General features: G+C 39.7%; 1 protein-coding gene across 2 annotated transcripts in view; it reads left to right on the top strand.

Moving 5' to 3' along the window:
* SNAP23 (synaptosome associated protein 23) overlaps window positions 1-19,652 on the top strand; it is a 48,532-nt gene extending 28,880 nt beyond the window's left edge. For both annotated transcript variants that reach the window (XM_054716317.1, XM_054716316.1), the window contains exons 5-8: window positions 522-639; window positions 13,788-13,946; window positions 14,682-14,826; window positions 16,471-19,652. In XM_054716317.1, the coding sequence (XP_054572292.1) occupies window positions 522-639; window positions 13,788-13,946; window positions 14,682-14,826; window positions 16,471-16,536 (488 nt within the window). In that variant the 3' untranslated portion in view covers window positions 16,537-19,652. The remainder of the gene's footprint in view (window positions 1-521; window positions 640-13,787; window positions 13,947-14,681; window positions 14,827-16,470) is intronic.
* Window positions 19,653-20,074: the final 422 nt, after the last annotated feature.

Below are 20,074 nucleotides of genomic sequence, written 5' to 3'. Positions count from 1 at the left end.
GTATATCAGTCATTTGTTAGGTAGTAGGACTTATCCTGTGCATTATGTACATTAGACATATATACATTAGACATGGTGATATTTTTGCATTTTCAGAAATCAAGTCCTTAAATAGGTCTAGATTCAGGTGAGCTTGGAAACATTCCATTTGAGTTGGCCTTGAATGATCTGGTCTAATTTTTACTAGTCTTATGACAGCCCACAAGTTTTGAGCCTATTCAGTGATAGAAATGTTGGGGATCTGGTCTGGCCACAGTACACTTAGTAATTTGGTTGCAGGGGTAATCTCTAAATAAACCCTCACATGCTCTTATACAGATTTCTTTAGAACAGATCTTTCCCTAGTAAGAGTCCAGGTGCCTCAGGATTAGGATATGAAAGATGGCTTTAATGTTGGACAGTATGTAAAACCTCCTGGCACTGATGCAGTCACTATGGTGTGTTATTGTTGGATTCAAGGTTGAAGTTTGCTGTTTTATAATAATAGCGTTATGAATGTAACTTCCACAATTTATTCTTAGAACAACTAAACCGCATAGAAGAAGGCATGGACCAAATAAATAAAGATATGAAAGAGGCAGAGAAGACTTTAACAGAACTCAACAAGTGCTGTGGTCTTTGTGTCTGCCCATGTAATAGGTGAGTTGATAAACCAAGACCTTTTAAAAATAGTTTAAAGTAAGAGCATCCCCTCCTCGCCCCCCCCCCCCCCCCCCATCCCCAAAGAAGGTAATGAAGTGTGACTGGGCCTAAATAAGGAACTTTGTTAGATAAACATAAGCTATTTCTCCCTCAGACTGATCAAGCTTTTCATGTAAATGGGCAGATTCACTGAAAACCATGGCTTAAATTTGATCAATTCTTGGATCAAGTTCCAATTTCTTTTTTCGTAATACACAAAAAGATTGGGAGATATACATCTTGATAATACAAAGAGGATGTAATTAGTGTCTTTTCCTTTCAAACAAGGAGTATTAACAAAATATATATTCTGTGGTAGGTGCACGAGGATGGCCAGGGGAGTAAAGGACTTGGGTCCTGTCTTCAAAAGACTTAACCATGTGATTGGATGTATGAGGAAGAATAGCAAAACGTAAAAAATATATAAATCTAGTGCTAGATGATGTGTTATCAACTAAGGTGAAGGGTACAGAATTGATAAAGGTTGATTTGTAGAACATTTTATAGGAAAGACTAGAGGCCTGGTGCATGAAATTCGTGCACCGGGGGTGGGGGGTGTCCCTCAGCCCGGCCTGCGCCCTCTCGCAATCCGGGACATCCCTCTCACAATCTGGGACCACTGACTCCTAACCGCTCGCCTGCCTGCCTGGCTGATCGCCCCTAACCACTTGCCTGCCTGCCTGATTGCCCCTAACCGCTCGCCTGCCTGCCTCATCACCCCTAACCACTCTGCCTGCCTGCCTCATTGCCCCTAACTGCCTCTGCCTGCCTGCCTCATCACCCCTAACTGCTTGACTGCCTGCCTCATCACCACTAACCACTCGCCCGCCTGCCTGATGGCCTCTAACTGCTCGCCTGCCTGCCTGATCACTCCTAACTACTCGCCTGCCTGCCTCATTGCCCCTAACTGCCTCTGCCTGCCTGCCTTATCTCCCCTAACCACTCGCCTGCCTGCCTCATCATCCCTAACCCCTCTGCCTGCCTGCCTAATAGAGCCCCTAACCCCTCTGCCTGCCTGCCTGATCGCCCCTAACTACTCGCCTGCCTGCTTCATTGTCCCTAACCACCTCTGCCTGCCTGCCTCATCACCCCTAACCATTCGCCTGCCTGCCTCATTGCCCCTAACCGCTCGCCTGCCTGCCTGATCGCCCCTAACTGTTTGCCTGCCTGCCTGATCACCCCTAACCACTCACCTGCCTGCCTGATCACCCCTAACCACTCTGCCTGCCTGTCTGATTGACCCTAACTGCTCGTCTGCCTGCCTGATGGCTCCTAACCACTCTGCCTGCCTGCCTGATCGCCCCTAACTGCTCACCTGCCTGCCTGATTGCCCTTAACTGCCTCTGCCTCAGTTCCTGCCACCACAGCTTCATCGGGAAGGACATCTGGAATGACGTCCAGAAGGTCGTTTGGCTGGCCGGTGTAATTAGCATATTACACTTTTATTATTATAGACTAGAGGCCCGGTGCACAAAATTCATGTACTGGGGGGATGTCCCTCAGCCCAGCCTGCACTCTCTCCAGTCTGGGACATCCCTCTCACAATCCGGTACTGCTGGATCCTAACCACTCGCCTGCTTGATTGCCTCTAACCGCTTCTGCCTGCCATCCTGATCACCCCCTAACCACTCCCCTGCCAGCCTGATTAACACCTAAGTGCTCCCCTGCTGTCCCGATCATCCCCAACTGCCCTCCCCTGCAGGCCTGGTCCTCCCCAACTGCCCTCCCCTGCTGGCCTGGTTGCCCCCAACTGCCCTCCCCTGCTGACCTGATCTCACCCCCAACCTCCCTCCCCTGCCAGCCTGATCTCACCCCCAATTGCCCTCCCCTGCCGGCCTGGTTGCCCCCAACTACCCTCCCTGCTGGCCTGATCTTGCCCCCAACAGCCCTCCCCTGCCTGCCTGATCTCACCCCCAATTGCCCTCCCCTGCTGGCTCCCAACTGCCCTCCCCTGCCAGCCTGGTTGCCCCCAACTGCCCTCTCCTGCCGGCCTGATGGCCTCCAACTGCCCTCCCCTGCCGGCCTGATTGCCCCCAACTGCCCTCCCCTGCCGGCCTGATCTTGCCCCCAATGGTCCTCCCCTGCCAGCCTGATCTCGCCCCCAACTGCCCTTCCCTGCCAGCCTGATCGCCCCTAACTGCCTCTACCTAACTGATCACCCCTAACTGCCCTCCCCTGCAGGCCTGATCTTGCCCCCAACTGCCCTCCTCTGCTAGCCAATTTGGTTCTGATTGGTCAGGTTCTATGCCAGTCAGCGTCAAAAGCTCCGCCTCCTAGGCAGCCATTGGCTCTTCACAGTTGACCCAGATTTGGTTTTGATTGGTCAGTTTCTATGCCAGTCAGTGTCTCTGGGCCTATCAATGGGGCCTGATCAGAAAGGCGGGGCTGATCAGCAGCCCCAGTGGAGGACTGGAGAGAAATGGAGGCACGGCTGCTGACCAGGCCCAGAGCTAAAGAGGCAAGTGCTGATCAATAGATCAGACCCTGCTTCTCTCTTCAGGCCTCTCTCTGGGCCTGATTCGCAGCCCCCTCAGCAGTCAGTGCTGGGTCACTATGCCTGCAGCCATAGCAGTCAGCGCCGGGTCACCACGGCAACCCGGCGCTGACTGCAGGACTGACTTCCAGTTGGTCAAGCCTCTTGGTCATTGCGGACCCAGGGTTTTTATATATTAGGATAGGATAGGACTTGAATTAGGCTCTGAGTGATTAGAAGGATCTGGATGGACATGGAAGAACTGGGAAGGCATTTCCTGTGGGAGATTTAATGTAAACAAATATTACAGACAAGCTTGACTTATCTGAGCTGCATGATGTATATAGATGAGAAGTGGAAAATAAGACATAAGTAGGCAGTAGAGTAACTTGAATGCCAGAGTAAGGAGTTGATGGTTTGGAGTGGAATATATAACTACACACCAGAAGACTAGTTAGAAACCTTTTGTTATCTAGGCCTGTGAAGTAAGACCTTATCATTGAGATTAGAGAGAAAAAATGTAAGTCAGATTCTTTTTAAATCAACTGATTGTATGTCAAACACAAGGAAGGAAAAATCAAAACAGACTCCAGAGATTTGAGATTTCTAGTAAGCTAGGAAATGGAAAGTCATTAAACTATTTGTATATAGTGTATGAGATTATGCTTGACAGAAAGGAATTCTTTCTTCTTGGTGACTCCATTTGAATATTTAAATTCTTTACTTATTCTAGGGTAAATCAAACTCCATGGTGTTGGCAAATAATATATTATTCAGATCACACTGAGGTTTGGACTAAGTCAATTAATCATTATCTTACCTTCTGTTAGAAGGAGCTCATCTTTGTTTTAAGAAGTGATTAACAAAACAACTTTGAACTTTACCCTTAGTTGAAAGGGCAGTGTCTGGAGATTGAATGGCTATCATAACTGCTGAAGAGTATTCATCTTTTAAGAGCTTCATAAGCATTCATACTTCCATCTAGTTGTCTCAGGGTATGGTAAACCAAAAATGGGATACAAAGGTTTACAGACTCAGCATTTTTACTCCCCAAAGGGGTTAGGAATGGAGGAACTTTTGTTATACTGTCATAATTTCTGATAAGTGCTTTCATGTGATAATCATCTCTGTGCCATTGCTACTAGAGAAAATAGAGTTAAAGTTGCTTTGATTAACTTCAGTGTTGTTTTAGGCACAAGAAATTACGATTTGACTGTGTTCTATCTATGCTGTCCATTGGCTTCCTATTCTAAGACAAGTCTGTTGATCTCTTTAGACCTTGGATAAGTCTCCAAAATTGCATATTTTATTAACTATGACTGTCATTCAGGGTTTAATAGATTACTATAAGCAAACAAGTTAGAAATGCACAGATTTTTTTTTATCCAAACGCTTAACTATGTTTTGCAGACTTATCCCTTTCTCCTGTGTTCTGTGTACCCTCTTGGAAGAGTGCAGAGGAGAAAAAATAAATTAATTTTATTTAGATTAGATATTAAGAGAATAGCAAGGAGGAAGAAGTCCTCCCTAGAACCTACAGCAAAATCAGTTCTTAGTCAGCAGTTGAATAGGAAGAGCCGTGAATCCAAAGAGTCTAATATCATAGAAAGTGGGAAATGAAACTACAGAAGTATTGATTTTATTTCTCTTTGTTTATCCCAGCCAAGAATGGGCAAGATTTTCTGGGACACTTGTGAAAGAGAAGATAGAGTATGGTCCTGAAGCAGTCTTTTGCCTCTAACCTCAGCAGAACTCTTTTTCAGAGGGTCAAGAGAAGGCACTTCTTAACAGATGGAATCAAGGGGTTACTATAATAGAACAGTTGTTCCCTGAAGAGGAGAGCATTAGAGATGTCTGATTGTAATTGCCTTCCTTCCACCTATCTTTTCTTTATGTCATTGAGTCCTTGGCCTCTATGGTATCTCTTGTCCTCAGTTATATCTGCTCTCATTTCTGTCAATGTTTTGATCTTTTCAGTTTCATCTGCTGGTTTCTGTTTAGACTTTTCATATAAACGGCCATACCATGAGCTTCTCAAAGGTCAATACAGGGTCTTAATTTTCTTAGTATAAGGCTAGTACTAATTCTGGTATTAGTAATAACAACTCGGGTCCACGGTCTCTTATCTATCGTTCAGAAATCTAAAAGACTCTGAAAACCAAAGGTTTGGGGTTTTTTTATTTGTCTTTTTCATAATGTGGTACCACAACTCATTAATTAGGCCACAAAATGTAACCTGAACTGAAGCTATTTATACTCTTTATTATTAATACATCAGTTTGTTTCACTGCAGAAATATTGATGTATTTGATCATGTGGTACTGCTCAAAATGTTTCGCATCCAAGGGTTTGGACAAGAGCTGTGGGCCTATAATGTTAATTTAGACTCTTACTATTCTGAACACTTTCAATTTAATCCTAACAGTAACTTTAATATGAGATAGATTTTCTTATTTTCACCATTTTACATTTGGGGAAAGATAGGCACAAAGAGGCTACACTAGCAAGCAGAAGATCTGAGATTCTAAACCAGGCAGAGCCCTAGCTTTTAACTATATCCTACATTTCTTGACTTTGGCAACAAAAGAATGAACTTTTTTGTTGTAGCTATTGTTAGATGTATTGCTATATAGAAAATGTCTTGAGTAGATTTGTTCTTTGAGATTTTTTATTTGTTTAGTAGTATTCATTGAAGCCAGGTCAGCAAATCTTCCCCCCCCCCCCCCTTTTTTTTTAAGTAAGACATGGAAATAGCTTTACTTAACAGAACCTTGTATTAGAAGAGAATTGTAACTTCAGCTAATTTTTTTAAAGAATTACTAGATTTTAAAAATAAGACTACCGGGATTAAACTTTAAAATTGTGAATAAATGTTCTGTTTACTTGCTACTATTTGAATCCTAAAAGCAAAATATCGCATATCCTTATTAAAATTTTTATATCTTTGCAAATAACTTTGAAAAGTTGTAATTCTAATTAATAAGAGTTTAAAAGGAGGCAGACTTAAAATGGGAAGTCTCAGGTTAATAAACTGCCTGATGTACCAGTTTAACCATTCTCAGACAAGGTATACTTCTGTCTTTACTTGCCTCTCTTCAGTCTGTGCTTATAATATCAAACATAATAGCACATAGTTTGAAGGCAAATTGGTATTTCAGGATCATTTCCTAGAGAAGTTCAAATTTGGTGCTATAGATTTTATACTATTCCAATCCTGTGTCATATTGAGGTGTAAATATTCAGCTCTGATTGGTTAAAATAATATTGAATTATATTTTAGTTCACATTTGAGTGCTTCCTTCATGCTGTTCACTGAAGGGATAGAAAGATGAGTAAGTCATATCTATGGTTTTATTTATCACTAGTGACCCGGGACCCCCCCCCCCCCCACCTCTGCACCATGGGACCGCCCCAAGTCCTGGAGTGCCGCCCCGATCCCCACCTCCGGGCCGCACGCAGTGGTCGCTGGACCCCGCCCCCACTGCTCCGCCCCCACCGTGTGGGCCGCCATCTTGTGATGGCATGATGGTGTGAGGGTCAATTTGCATATTACCTCTTTATTATATAGGATACTCTATTTTTGTGCCTCACATGGTACCTGATATATAGTAGGTGCTCAATAAATACTTGTTGATTGAATGTCCTTGAGAAACTTGTTGACTGATGGTTGAGTTGGCATGCAAAATTATTTTTTAAAATTAAAATACCAACAAAAATTATAAGAGAAGTAATTAAGAAAAATTTGTAATCACCAATAAAGGAGTGAGGAAGTTTTACAACCTCTCCATTAGTATTTGCCTTCTCTTCATATTAATTTTCATAATTTTAGGAAAGAATATTATTACCCAGACATTCTTAGGAAAGATGAAGTATGCTCTGATTAGTTTTCTTATTTTTTCTTTTTATCTAGATTCTCAGATGTTGGTTGTTTCTATGGAATCAGGCAGGAATTTAAATGCATTATGTTTTGAAAACTCTAAAGCTGCTTCTGTTCTGTTTGACTGGCATTTACTATATTCTGCATTTCATTCTCTCACCTAATCTTTTCCTTTCTAATCTGCTTACTAAAAATGAAGATTTAACATCAGAAGCCGGTCTCAGTAACTGATCAAAGGGAACATTAAGATGCAGTCTATGGCGCAGTTGGGGCTGTTAACCTGCTATCTAAAGGTGATGCTTCAAATGGCTTTTCTGTGCATGTGCATGGATTTTGTGAATGGTGGAGACTGTCCTAAAAACTGTGCTGTGGTGTGCAATGTAAAGTGAATTTGTTCTTAATGGGTGCTATCTGCCAAAAGATGGACTTGACAAAAAGGACCTTAATTTATAATACCACCTTTTGACTAATGGCTCTGATAACTAAGATTTTGCTGAACAACATTTAATATTACAAAAATAAAAATATCCCTGAAGCCCTTGCTGGTTTAGCTCAGTGGATAGAGCATCAGCCTGCATACTGAAGGGTCCTGGGTTCAATTTTGGTCAAGGGCACATGCCCGGGTGGTGGGCTCGATCACCAGTAGGGGGCATGCAGGAGGTAGCCAATCAATGATTCTCTCTCATCATTGATGTTTCTAGCTATCTGTCCCTCTCTCTTCCTCTCTAAAATAAATAAAAATACAATTTTAAAAAATACCCCTGAAGTTTTCCTAAGGAGATTTATTTATTTATTTATTTGTTTATTTATTACTGTTTTTTTGGTTAATCTTCCCCCTGAGGATATTTTTTTCATTAATTTTCTAGAGTCAGTCAAGGAAAGAAGGGAGAGAGTGAAGGAAGGAGAGAGAGAAAGAGACATTAATGTGAGAGAGACACATCAATTAGTTGCCTACCACTGTGGCCCAGGATCAAATTGCAACCCAGGTATGTGCCCTTTATCGGGAATCAAACCCAAGGCCCTTTGGTTGGCGGGCCGACGCTCCAACCACTGGGCACACCAGCCAGGACCTAAGGGGTTTTAAATAGGTTGATCTTTTTAGAGAATTGCTTCCTATTGCTGATCAAATGTAAGTGAATTCAAGCTAAATCTTTTTCTTTCTATAGGACTTTGATTTCAGCATCCTGTCTTTTATTTTTTTTTTTTTAATATATTTTATTGATTTTTTACAGAGAGGAAGAGAGAGGGACAGAGAGTTAGAAACATCGATGAGAGAGAATCATGTACCAAGGTACATGCCCTTGACCGGAATCGAACCTGGGACCTTTCAGTCCGCAGGCCGACGCTCTATCCACTGAGCCAAACCGGTTTTGGCATCAGCATCCTGTCTTTTATTAAGTTTTCCTACTCCTTTCTGGTTCCAGAATCAAGATTTTCTCTATTAAAGTGTTGCTTGTAATACTTTGGATTCCCCACCATTTAGGCCATTACCAAATTGAGGAATTAATTGCCCAATCCAGTCATCTTAAATGTCATTTGGAACAAGGTGGGATATGAATTTAAAATGTTACCAATTTTAGTATCTGCTTTTTAAAAATAAAGGTTCCCGCCCTAACTGGTTTGGCTCAGTGGATAGAGCGTCGGCCTGCGGACTGAAAGGTCCCAGGTTCGATTCCAGTCAAGGACATATACCTTGGTTTTGGGCACATCCCCAGTAGGAAGGTGTGCAGGAGGCAGCTGATCGATGTTTCTCTCTCATCAATGTTTCTAACTCTCTATCTCTCTCCCTGCCTCTCTGTAAAAAAATCAATAAAATATATTTGAAAAAATAAATAAATAAAGGTTCCCCCCTCTTTATATATGTTACGATCTGTTCCATAATTCCCAATATGTCATGTGTTAGTTTTCTATGGTTTCATGTTGAATTAATATGGAGCTAACTAATCTTGGTTTTTATGAAAGTTAACCCTTTAGTCAGACTACTGTTTACTATAATGTTTCATTCTTTCATTTTGAATCTTTATGGGAATTATGAAGACTGTGGTTAAGTGTTAGAAAATTAAGTATTTGATTTTTACCCTGTTTTTTTCTTGGTCTCCTTTTTCTTCTTCCATGTAGTCTGATCATCCAAAACCACACACACACACACACATTATAATTGGTATTTATTTTATCCCTTTTCTCCTTTATATGAAAGAAATTTGGCTAATATTTGGCTTTCTTTTTGCTAATCAGTACTAATGCTGACAACCAAAATAGAAAAAGAAACTGTTAAAGTTATTGTGTTCTTATCTTGATACTTGTTTTCTGCTTTTATAGAAGTTTGTTAAATTAATTAAGGGCTATTTTAAATTTTTATTTCAAACCTGTCATTTTTCAATGAGATTTACATGGGGGAAAAATGGTTAAAGGTTATTAGATTTCTTAAACTGATAGAGGTAAATTTAACTTTCCCGATAGAGTTCTTAATTGCATTAAACTATCACAAATTTGAGTAACATTTTATCATGCAGTCTAATGTCTTCCTAGAGGGGCTATAAATTTTATTATGCAAACGAGTTCTGTTGCAGATCAGAACCTTATTTTTAAAAATACGTTTTTATTGACTTCAGAAAGAGGAAGGGGGAGGGGGAGAGAAAGAGAATCATCGATCTGCTGCCTCCTGTACACACCCTACTGGGCATGTACCTTGACCGGGAATCGAACCATGACCTCCTGGTTCATAGTCGATGCTCAACCCTGAACCATACCGGCCAGGTCAGAACCATTATTTTTTACTGTAAACCAAAACATCCTGGGCCTAGATGGTCTTGTTATGTGAACATATGCCAACTATATTCAGCTACTTGTAGATCTCAAAGCTAGGGAATGTTAATGGGCAAGAAGAGTAAACATACCAATTGGTAATCTGTGCACTTTGAAGGCATGAACTGTTAACTAAGGATCAGGTTGAGGTTGAAGCCAAAGAATAAAAGTTTTTGTCTAATGCTTTACAAAGCAATTTTGCATCCATTATCAACAGAACTTTTCATAGCTCTGTAAACTAAACTATTGTTATTATCTTAGTTTTACATAAAACTCAAGAGATGGAAGTTTGCTTGAGGTTTTACAGCTACTGAATGTCAGGTTTGGGATTAGGGTTCAAGTCAATTTACTACAACTTTCGTAGCTTTTTAAAAAATATATTTTTATTGATTTCAGGGAGAGGAGAGGAGTGGGGGAGAGAGGAAAATATCAATGATGAGAGAGAATCATTGATTGGCTGCCACCTACACACTCTCCATTGGGGATAAAGCCCAAACCTGGGCATGTGCCCTGACCAGGAATCAAACTGTGACCTCCTAGTTTATGGGTCGACACTCTACCACTGAGCCACACCAGCTGAGCTAAATCTTGTAGCTTTAACGAAAAGAAAAATTCCTGGTTTATGCCTTTGCTTCCTCTAGATCAGGGGTGGGGAGCCTTTTTCTGCCAAGGGCCATTTGGATATTTATAACATCATTCACAGGCTCATACAAAATTATCAACTTAAAAATTAGCCTGCTATATTTGGTCAAACATTTAATTAACTGACTCCTAATGCTTGGCAAGGCCAGACCAAGTGATTTCTGGAGCCTTATACAGCCCTCGGGCTGGACGTTCCCCACCCCTGCTCTAGATCAGTTCCTCAGTGTCTCAATATATAGAAAAACAAAGACTGTTACAGTCATCTAAAATATTTCTCCTAAAACAGATTGGAAGTCCCTTGGAACAGTGTTAATCTTCCCTGCCTGGGTAGCTAATGACCTGAAACAGTAACAACAAATTCCCAGGCTTCACTTCATACATATTGAAGCAGAATTATTATAGTGTAACCTGTGCACCTGTATGTTCAAAGCATCCAGGTCACTCTGGTGCTCAAATTAGGTGAATATTACCTTTAAAGCATTTAAGACCCTTTGTAAGAAGTCAAATTAAATTAAATCCATTATTTTTATTAGTTAATGCCCTTAAAAATTGATAACTTTCAAAGGTGTTCTAATTTGGTGGGAGAAGCTCTAGGGTAATATTGGCAAGTGGCAGGATCATGAACAACTAGAAGGTTTTACCCGAAGTGGAGGTGCTGAAAGAGAAATGGACCTATCACAAGGGTGAAGACATGAAACCAACAGCATTTAAAAATCACTTCTTCATAAAAATGCAGATGTCATGTCATAATTGCATGAAAAAAATTGCAGTTTTCCCCCAACCTGTTTAAAAATAAACATGACAATCCAATGCAAAGCTGTAAAAAAAAAAAAATTCAAAGTCAGCTTTTTGTATTATTTCTCCTTGTTATTGGAAGAACATCTTCAGAGATCCATTCCTCTTAAAGGGACAAGGGTTTAGTAACCAGTCTGATTCTTCATTTATAGACTGGCTTAATTGAACCTCATTCATATCATGTTAAAACAGTTTGTTTGCATCTTATGCCCCTTATATCTAATTGTGAAAGGAAGAACTCTAAAAAATTTAAGGAATTTTAAATATTATCTCTTAAAGTTGAGAAGGAGGTTGGAGCATGTACATATCTCTTGATAGACCAAGAGCCCACAAGTCCTCTCTTAACCTTTTGCACTCGGATGTCGAGTGTGACTCGACATGGTTAGCATTAGAATAAAGGAATCGAGAAAAAAGCAAGCAAGTGCAAAGGGTTAATACATAAAGAGTAGACTTTCAGAAACATGATGTCAATATTTAGTGACTTATGGACTCCAGCCCTCAGTCTTAGACCAGTTCTACAATCTGACATGCTGATAAAAATCCCACTTATCTTACATTACTTCTATTATAATATATCTGGTTATTCACTTTCTGAAAAACTAATGTTTATTTTGTTTACTAGCTATTACTCTGCTTTAGAATTTTGCCTGAGATCCACCTTATTAACAAAGAATACATGTAAATCGGTTTCACCAAACTAACAGATAATTATAAAAATACTAGAGGTCCGATGCACAAAGATTCATGCAAGAATGGATGAATTTGCTCCTTTCCTCCTTTGCTCCGGCCTGGAGCTGTCTTTCCGCTTTCCCACACTGCCCAGAGGCCCAGAGGCCCAGAGTGGCTGGGGTGGTGCGGATCGCCTGCATCATTGCCATGGCGACAACGCAAGCATCCCGCCCCAGCTGCTCAGTGTGTGTGTATGCAAATTAACCCGCCATCTTTGTTGGGTTAATTTGCATACTCCTGATTGTCTGGTGGGCGTCGTGAATGTATGGTCAATTTGCATCTTTCTCTTTTCTTAGTGTAGATATAATCCCACCTTGTTCCAGGGAAGATTTATCATAGCTTATTACTAGACAGATTAATTAATAAAACATAATAGCATAAATTGGAAATTAATTGTGAGAATTTAAAGTGGAACCAAGAAAGGCACTTTGAGAACTAGCTCTTTAGTGTTCATAGATTTGTTTACCTTTTCAGTGCCTCTTATCAAAAAAGTAGTAGTACCCTTTCTTTAGCATTAATGATTAAGGTCCAAGATCTAATTCTGTGTTTGCAGAAAATGAATCCTCACATGTCTAAGAAGGAGCCACTATTTTTATAAAATCTCTCCTCTGCTTCTGTAGTTTCAAAACTTCCTCATTAACATATTATGTGGAATAAATCAGAGGCCAGTATTATAGCCATATTCTGCTTTATTTATGTATATAGAAAAAAACTAAAATTGTATGAGTGAAACTGTACCTACTCAATCAGTAAAAAGTTTTGTGTTTTTGTTTTTTTTTGTAATAGCTATTTTTAAAATTTATTGATTTCAGAGAGAGGAAGGGAGAGGGAGAGAGAGATAGAAACATCAATGATGAGAGAGAATCATTGATCGGCTGCCTCCTACTGGGGATTGAGCCAGCAACCCTGGCCCAGTGACCTCTTGGTTCCTGGGTCAACACTCAAATGCTGAGCCACACCCAGCTGGGCTGTAATAGCTATTTTAAAGTAACTTAAGTATACTATTGCTATTTATACCAATTTGAGTAGTAAATCCCTTGGTAAAATTCTGGCTTTGGCTGATTTTTGGCTATTTCAGTTACATCTAAAGCATATGCTTTTATTTTTAAGAGGCCTGGATTTAGGATTTTTTTAATTAGAAAAAGTAAATTCTTAAATGAAAAAGTCCTAAACCAAAGGATTTATATCTGGCACCAGTTTGGCCAAGATTGTTAGTTATTCATTGGGTTTTCAATTTGGAAGTAATTCATGCCCTTCCTTTATGATGTTTGTTTAAGAAATCCTTTTTAAAGTTTTAATGCAAAATTCTAACTTAAAAAAACTGATCAATTGGACCTGCTCTGGTTCAAGTAAGGGGCAGCTGGGTTCTAAGTGTTGCCTACTCAGCCTTCTTACTCTTCCATCCCTCAACCTCTGAGATGCCACTGAGGAACCTCTTAAGGCATCCCAGAACACTTTGCCTAAGAACACTTTTTTCCTAGTGTCCATTAACCTCTTTTTCTGGAGAGTGTCAGAGGCTGAGGGAACCTTAAAAGTAAAAATGCATTTTGCTACTTGCTAACTGCTTAATTAAGATTTGGTGGAAGTACTTGAACTTTAAAAAAAAATTTTAATGTCAGTGGGCATTAAAATTCATCTTTATTCCTATGCCTTATTGTGATGGTTCAGAGTACAGATAATCTAGATCTAGCTGTATGTAAGTGGCTATTATGGTAACAAGCACTAATAATTACAACTCTCCCTCTCCTGCTTTTTGGTGTCTCTGCACTCCTGACTCTTATATAGGACAAAGAACTTTGAGTCTGGTAAGGCCTATAAGACAACATGGGGAGATGGCGGAGACAACTCTTCTAGCAAGGTAGTATCTAAGCAGCCAGGCCGAGTAACAAATGGTCAGCCTCAGCAAGCAGCCACAGGAGCAGCCAGTGATGGATACATTAAACGGTATGCAGCTCCTTTCACTATTTTTATCCCTTTCCTAAATGAATGGCTCACTGAGGAAGATGGGTGTAGTTATACATGAATCCTAACTCATCAGTTAGAAATAGCATTTATTTCATTTTTAAAATTCATTTTAAAATCTGCCTTCTGACAAAATGTTGACGGTGGTATATCGGCCTTCAATTATGGATTTTTCTTTATATTTTTCAGTACTTTCCAAATTACTGATGTAAGCTGTAAATAGGAAAATGTGTTTTAAAATGTATCCTCTAGAGCAGGGGTTAACCAAATCCCTATAAGAATAGCTATAAAGAGTAAGATAATAAATATTTCAGACTTTGCAGGCAATACAGTCTTTGTTGCAACTACTCAACTTGGTTGTAGGAAAGTTTGTTAAAACACAAATTGCTGGGATCTACTTCCATTCTGTTTCAGTAGATCTGGAATGGAGTGTAAGAATTAGCATGTTTTGTGTCTAAGTTTTCAGGTTATACTGGGAATCACACTTTGAGAAGCACTGTCCCAGAGTTGTTACTTAATTGTCTCTTACATGGCTTTAAGACACTGCTTTCTTTTATTAGTCTTTCCATTTTTACTATGGAATGCTTCTAATGTAACCTACGTTCCCTTGGGTCTAACACTGCTTAGAGTAAATTTGGTTGCTTGTTTTTATGCAAACTAAATCCAGACTTAGTCCATTTAGAATTCACCAAAAACTGAATTATCTTTTTGTGATAGTATAACAAATGATGCCAGAGAAGATGAAATGGAAGAAAACCTGAGTCAAGTGGGCAGTATCCTAGGAAATCTAAAACACATGGCCCTGGACATGGGCAATGAGATTGAGGCTCAGAATCGACAAATAGACCGGATCACAGAAAAGGTAAAAGCTTCTTAGTGCCATCAGAAAATGAGACATTTAGTACAGCATTTTAATAATGGGTATTTGTGCTCAGTATTTTGGACCTGTCCTCACCGGTGTTGAGTTTTGATGAAGCAGCCAGTTTTAGCACATTGAGAAACAATAGCTAAGTTCTTCTTTTGCTTATGGCAATTGGCTCATTTTAAAGCCAAGAACTTGGAATGAAATGGTTCCATTTAAAATTTTACACATGAAGCTTAGAATCTCTAACCTTTGTGTGGGCTGTCCTCCTCCTCCCCCCCCCCCCCCAAATGAGCAAGTTAGCTTTTGGAGTTGTTTTTATTATTGTTGTTGTTGTTAAATAATAAATTAGTAAGTTCCTGAATTCTCATAAGTTCGTAAGGTAAAAATCAGTTCTGCAGAATGGTTCATGTGGAATGAGCATACAAATTAAGAGTCCTGTGAGTAATGAAAAAGGGTGATTGCTTTTTTTACTTCACATAATGTAAAAGACACTGCAAGTGAAATTGTGTTCAATGTTTTGATGTGTCATATCTATATGCCATTCTTATTCATTGTTACTTATTGAAGTATCAGTGTACTTTAAAGCATAGGATAAGTTTTTAAGCTTGACTCTCTGTTGAGTCACTTAAAATGGATTTTATTGAGGCAAACAATGCTTTCAAAGGGGTTTAGGCTACATATTATTACCCATCATTTTAATTCATATATTGATATGGATGTGGTAATACATCTGTTCTAAAGATCTTGGGGAAGGTTATTTCAATCTGTCAGTGTTGTTAGACTTAGGATAACTCCAAATGGGATTCTATGATTCCATTCAGGGGACTCCCACAAGGTCAGATCAGTAGCAGAGGAGAGCATTCTTATATTTTGTTGCAACTAAATGCCATTGATTATAAGATGTATCCCAGTTTCAGACATGTTAAACTGTGAAAAAATGTAGAATTCCTGAAATATCGGCAAGTTGCCCTAGCTCGTTTGGCTCAGTGGATAGAGCATCCACCTGCAGACTGAAGGGTCCCAGGTTGATTCCGGCCAAGGGCACATGCCCAGGTTGCGGGCTCAATCCCCAGTAGGGGACGTGCAAGAGGCAGCCGATCAATGATTCTCATCATTGATGTTTCTATCTCTCTCTCCCTCTCCCTTCCTCTCTGAAATCAATAAAAGTATATTAAAAAAAAAAAATACTGAAAAGTTCTGTTATACCTTCATCATATTTACACACCCAAGTTTTTCCAAATTAATTTGATATTGTCAGTTCTTGCCCAAGATGAATTTTGTAATGTGACTTCGATTGTTTCCTGAATTTCCTGAGTGTATCAATTACTCCAAGTGTATGAAATTTGACATTTTTAATGTTGTTTTTAATTGATTTTTAGGGAGAGAGGAGAGAGATAGAGAGATAGAAACATTGATGAGAGAGGAGAGAAGAACATCATTGATTGGCTGCCTCCTGCACAGTCCCTACTGGGGATCGAGCCCGCAACCCCGGCATGTGCCCTGACTGGGTTTCGAAACAGCAATCCCTTGGTTCCTGGGTTGGTGCTCAACCGCTAAACCATAGTGGCCGAGCTGGAATTTAACTGTTATTAGATTAACTTACCTTGTGAAGTAATGCTGGTGCCTTTCTTTTATTTTCAGGCTGACACCAACAAAGATCGTATTGAAGGTGCCAATGCCAGAGCAAAGAAACTCATTGACAGCTAAAGTACTGCTGTACTTCTTTACCATTTATTCACTTATCTAGCTCTTCCTGCAGAGTCATTGCCTTTTCAGAGTTTGAAATTTTGGTTCCACACTCTTCTAATCAGGAGATAATGTGGAAGAGGGGCAAGGGGTAACAGCCCCCGTTTTTTATTTTCTCTTTTTTTCCTTGAGGGTAGACTGCTGTTCATCCTTCCAATATTTTCTTTCTCAGTTTATACTCCTAGCTTGGTTTTTATACATCATATATAGCGTTGTTTTTCACCCTCTTCATTTACTGAAGTAGGTTCTTCTGCTTTCATGATTTGGAAGCATAGCCAAAGACAGCCATGAAATAGGAAGCTGGGGGCAGGGGTGGGGGAGTGCAAGGAGGAGAAGCAAGAGATAAGAGGTTGTTACCTCAGTAAAACCTTCAGGCCACAAAGCAATAAGTTGCATAGCCACAGTAAAGATCTAGTTGGGTTTAGATTTTAAGTTGCAGTTATTGCCAATTTAGACTATTACTTGGTTTTGGAGCTTTTATATACAATATTTTTGTTATACATCACAAGTTTGCAACCTCAGCTTCAAAAAAGAATAGGATGAGTTTTCTTAGAGTGAGTTTAATTCCTGAACTCTTGATGATTCATGTATGTACATAGAGTCTGTGATCACATTTCATATTGCACCATACAGGAACACTTTATACAAATGAATGGCTTTTTATTTTCATATTATTAGTATCATGGTTCTAATTCAAGCCTATTAACCTCAGAAGTTTGTCATTCGTCTTTGAAGAAAAATATTTAAATATGTATTGTAACATGAGAATTTCTGTCTAAAGCAGGGCTTAACATTTTGGGGGAATGTTTGACAAAATATTTCACATGATTTCAGATTTACCTCAATGCCAAGAATTATGTTTAGATAGGAAAATATAAATTTGTTTTGATCTCAGGTAGAAAAATCATTAGATTACTTTGAGTTTTATGTAGATTTAGACTTTTGAAAAGCTAGAATTCTGTTTAACTAAAATTGATTTGGAAAATTATGCCTTTGTTTTTATTATTGATGATTGCACTATCATTCTTTTAGCCTTGTGTATTGAACTATGTTCAGAATCACACTTGTTTAGATCCTGAACAGTGTTATAAGAATCTGATTGGTATTTGTCACCTTTGTTTAAAAGCTGGCACCTGTACACATCAAAACTATTAATGTGGTTTGGTTTGACCAATAACCACTGCTTGATCCTTACAATTAAATTTTGTAACTGATGGAATTGTTCTTTCAAAATAGGTGTTTTTCTGTGAATTTTTTAGAGCAGGGGGTGGGGGGTGGGGTGAGAGAGAAACCATTTATTTCATCAGCTCTTATGTAACAAATTGAGTAAAGGAAAGGTCCATAAATCAAGAGGCACTCCCAATAGAAAGCATCTTTACCATTTTTACTGGAAGTACTGATAGGACTTTCCATTCTATGATTTGTCATGAGGTACATTTTAATCATTACTAGTCTTTTACTCATTTGAGCTTCAATACACTAATGACTGAAAGGATAGTTTTTATGAGAGAACTACAACCCACTTGAGAAGATACAGTGGCCCTAGTCCAGTGGTCGGCAAACTCATTAGTCAACAGAGCCAAATATCAACAGTACAACGATTGAAATTTCTTTTGAGAGCCAAATTTTTTAAACTTAAACTTCTTCTAGCGCCACTTCTTCAAAATAGACTCGCCCAGGCCGTGGTATTTTGTGGAAGAGCCACACTCAAGGGGCCAAAGAGCCGCATGTGGCTCTCGAGCTGCAGTTTGCCGACCACGGCCCTAGTCGGTTTGGCTCAGTGGATAGAGCGCTGGCCTGTGGACTAAAGGGTCCCAGGTTCAATTCCAGTCAAGGGTATGTACCTCGGTTGCAGACTCAATCCGTGGTCCTGGTGGGGCATGTGCAGGAGACAACCAATCGATGTGTCTCATGGATGTTTCTGTCTCTCCCCCTTCCTTCCTCTCTCTAGAAATCAATGGAAAAATATCCTCAGGTGAGGATTAAAAAAGAGAGAGAAGATACAGTTAACATGGGAATGAAGAGGAAAATAATTTAAAGTGAGATTAATTTAGACCCTCTGTATTAGAAATGCTCCATGATGAAGAGAGTAGTTTGGCAGGTGCTGGAACATGTGTAAAGTAAGAAGGTATAAAACACCGGGGATTGTGCTATACCTAAATGTCCTTCCTAAAAGCATTTATTTTTTTTTAACAATAAGCTCTCCATATTTTCAGTCTTATCCCATATGGTCATGCCTTTTTTCTTCAGTTTTAATTCATCCTTTATTACCACTTCAACCCTAGATATTTTCATATCATGTGTGGATTGTGAATATTCCCTTAAATTTCTATTTCCCAGACATCGTATACTGAATAGTACTTAGAATTAGTTTCTATTTGTTTCTTTTAATGCTGTTTCCTTTTTTGTTAATCCTCACCTGAGGATATTTTTTCCATTGATTTTTAGAGAGAGTGGAAGGGAGGAAAGGAGGTGGGAGGGAGAAACATCAATGTGAGCAAGATACATCAATTGGTTGCCTCCTGCAACCCAGATACGTGCCCTTGACCAGGAATCAAACCAGTGACCCTTCATTGCTGGGGCCAACGCTCTAAACACAGCAATGCTGACCAGAGCTGCTTTTTAAAAAAGTATTATTGATTTTTAGAGAGAGAGGAAGGAAGAGGGAGAGAGAGAGAATGAACATCAATATGAGAGCAAAACATCCATTGGCTGCCTCATGGACAACCTCTACTGGAGATTGAGCCTGAAACCCCAGCATGTGCCCCGACTGGGAACCAAACCGGCAACCTGTTAGTGCACGAGACAATGCCTAAACCACTGAGCCACACCGGTGGGGCGTGTGCAGGAGACAACCAACTGATGTGTCTATTTTCTTCAGGTCACTCTCTTACTAGAATATTAAGTTACCCCAAATACATTCTTCGTCAGATTTATATTTCTCAGATTGATATCCAAGTTCCTTATTCTCCTTTTTAACTTGTATCTGATCAGAGCTTTCCATTTCTGTACAACTTGCTAAATTCTATTTTAATACCTTACAAATGAAATAAATGGCACCACTTATTAAATGCTTACTCTGTCATGGGTACTGTGCTAAATGCCTTCTTATGTATCTCTTCACCATATCCTCCCAACATACCTGAAAGGTAGGAGGCCCATATTACAGATGAGAATAAATTGCTCTAATTCAGAAAGGTACTAAATGACAGACTTTGGATTCAAACCAGGGTCTTTCTCACTCCAAGGCCTATCATCTTATTCAGTATTCTACACTGACTTCCACTCAAGCTCTAAAAGAATGTAGATGACTTAGGGCTGGTGGCCAATAGAATGTGGGTCTCCAGACCACAAGTCAGCCTACTTTGTTGGTTCATTTTTAAGTGTAAATACTTGTGTACTATAACTTTGGATCTATTACTTTACATAATTCCTGCCATCAGTAGTTCAGTCTAGCAAGAGACAGATGGATACAGAATGTGAGAAGTGCTGTTGTAAC

The sequence above is a fragment of the Eptesicus fuscus genome, chromosome 5 (assembly GCF_027574615.1).
Source record: "Eptesicus fuscus isolate TK198812 chromosome 5, DD_ASM_mEF_20220401, whole genome shotgun sequence".
Lineage (NCBI taxonomy): Eukaryota > Metazoa > Chordata > Mammalia > Chiroptera > Vespertilionidae > Eptesicus > Eptesicus fuscus.
Note: the sequence above shows the minus strand (reverse complement) of the source record. Positions and strands in the feature narration are given on the sequence as shown.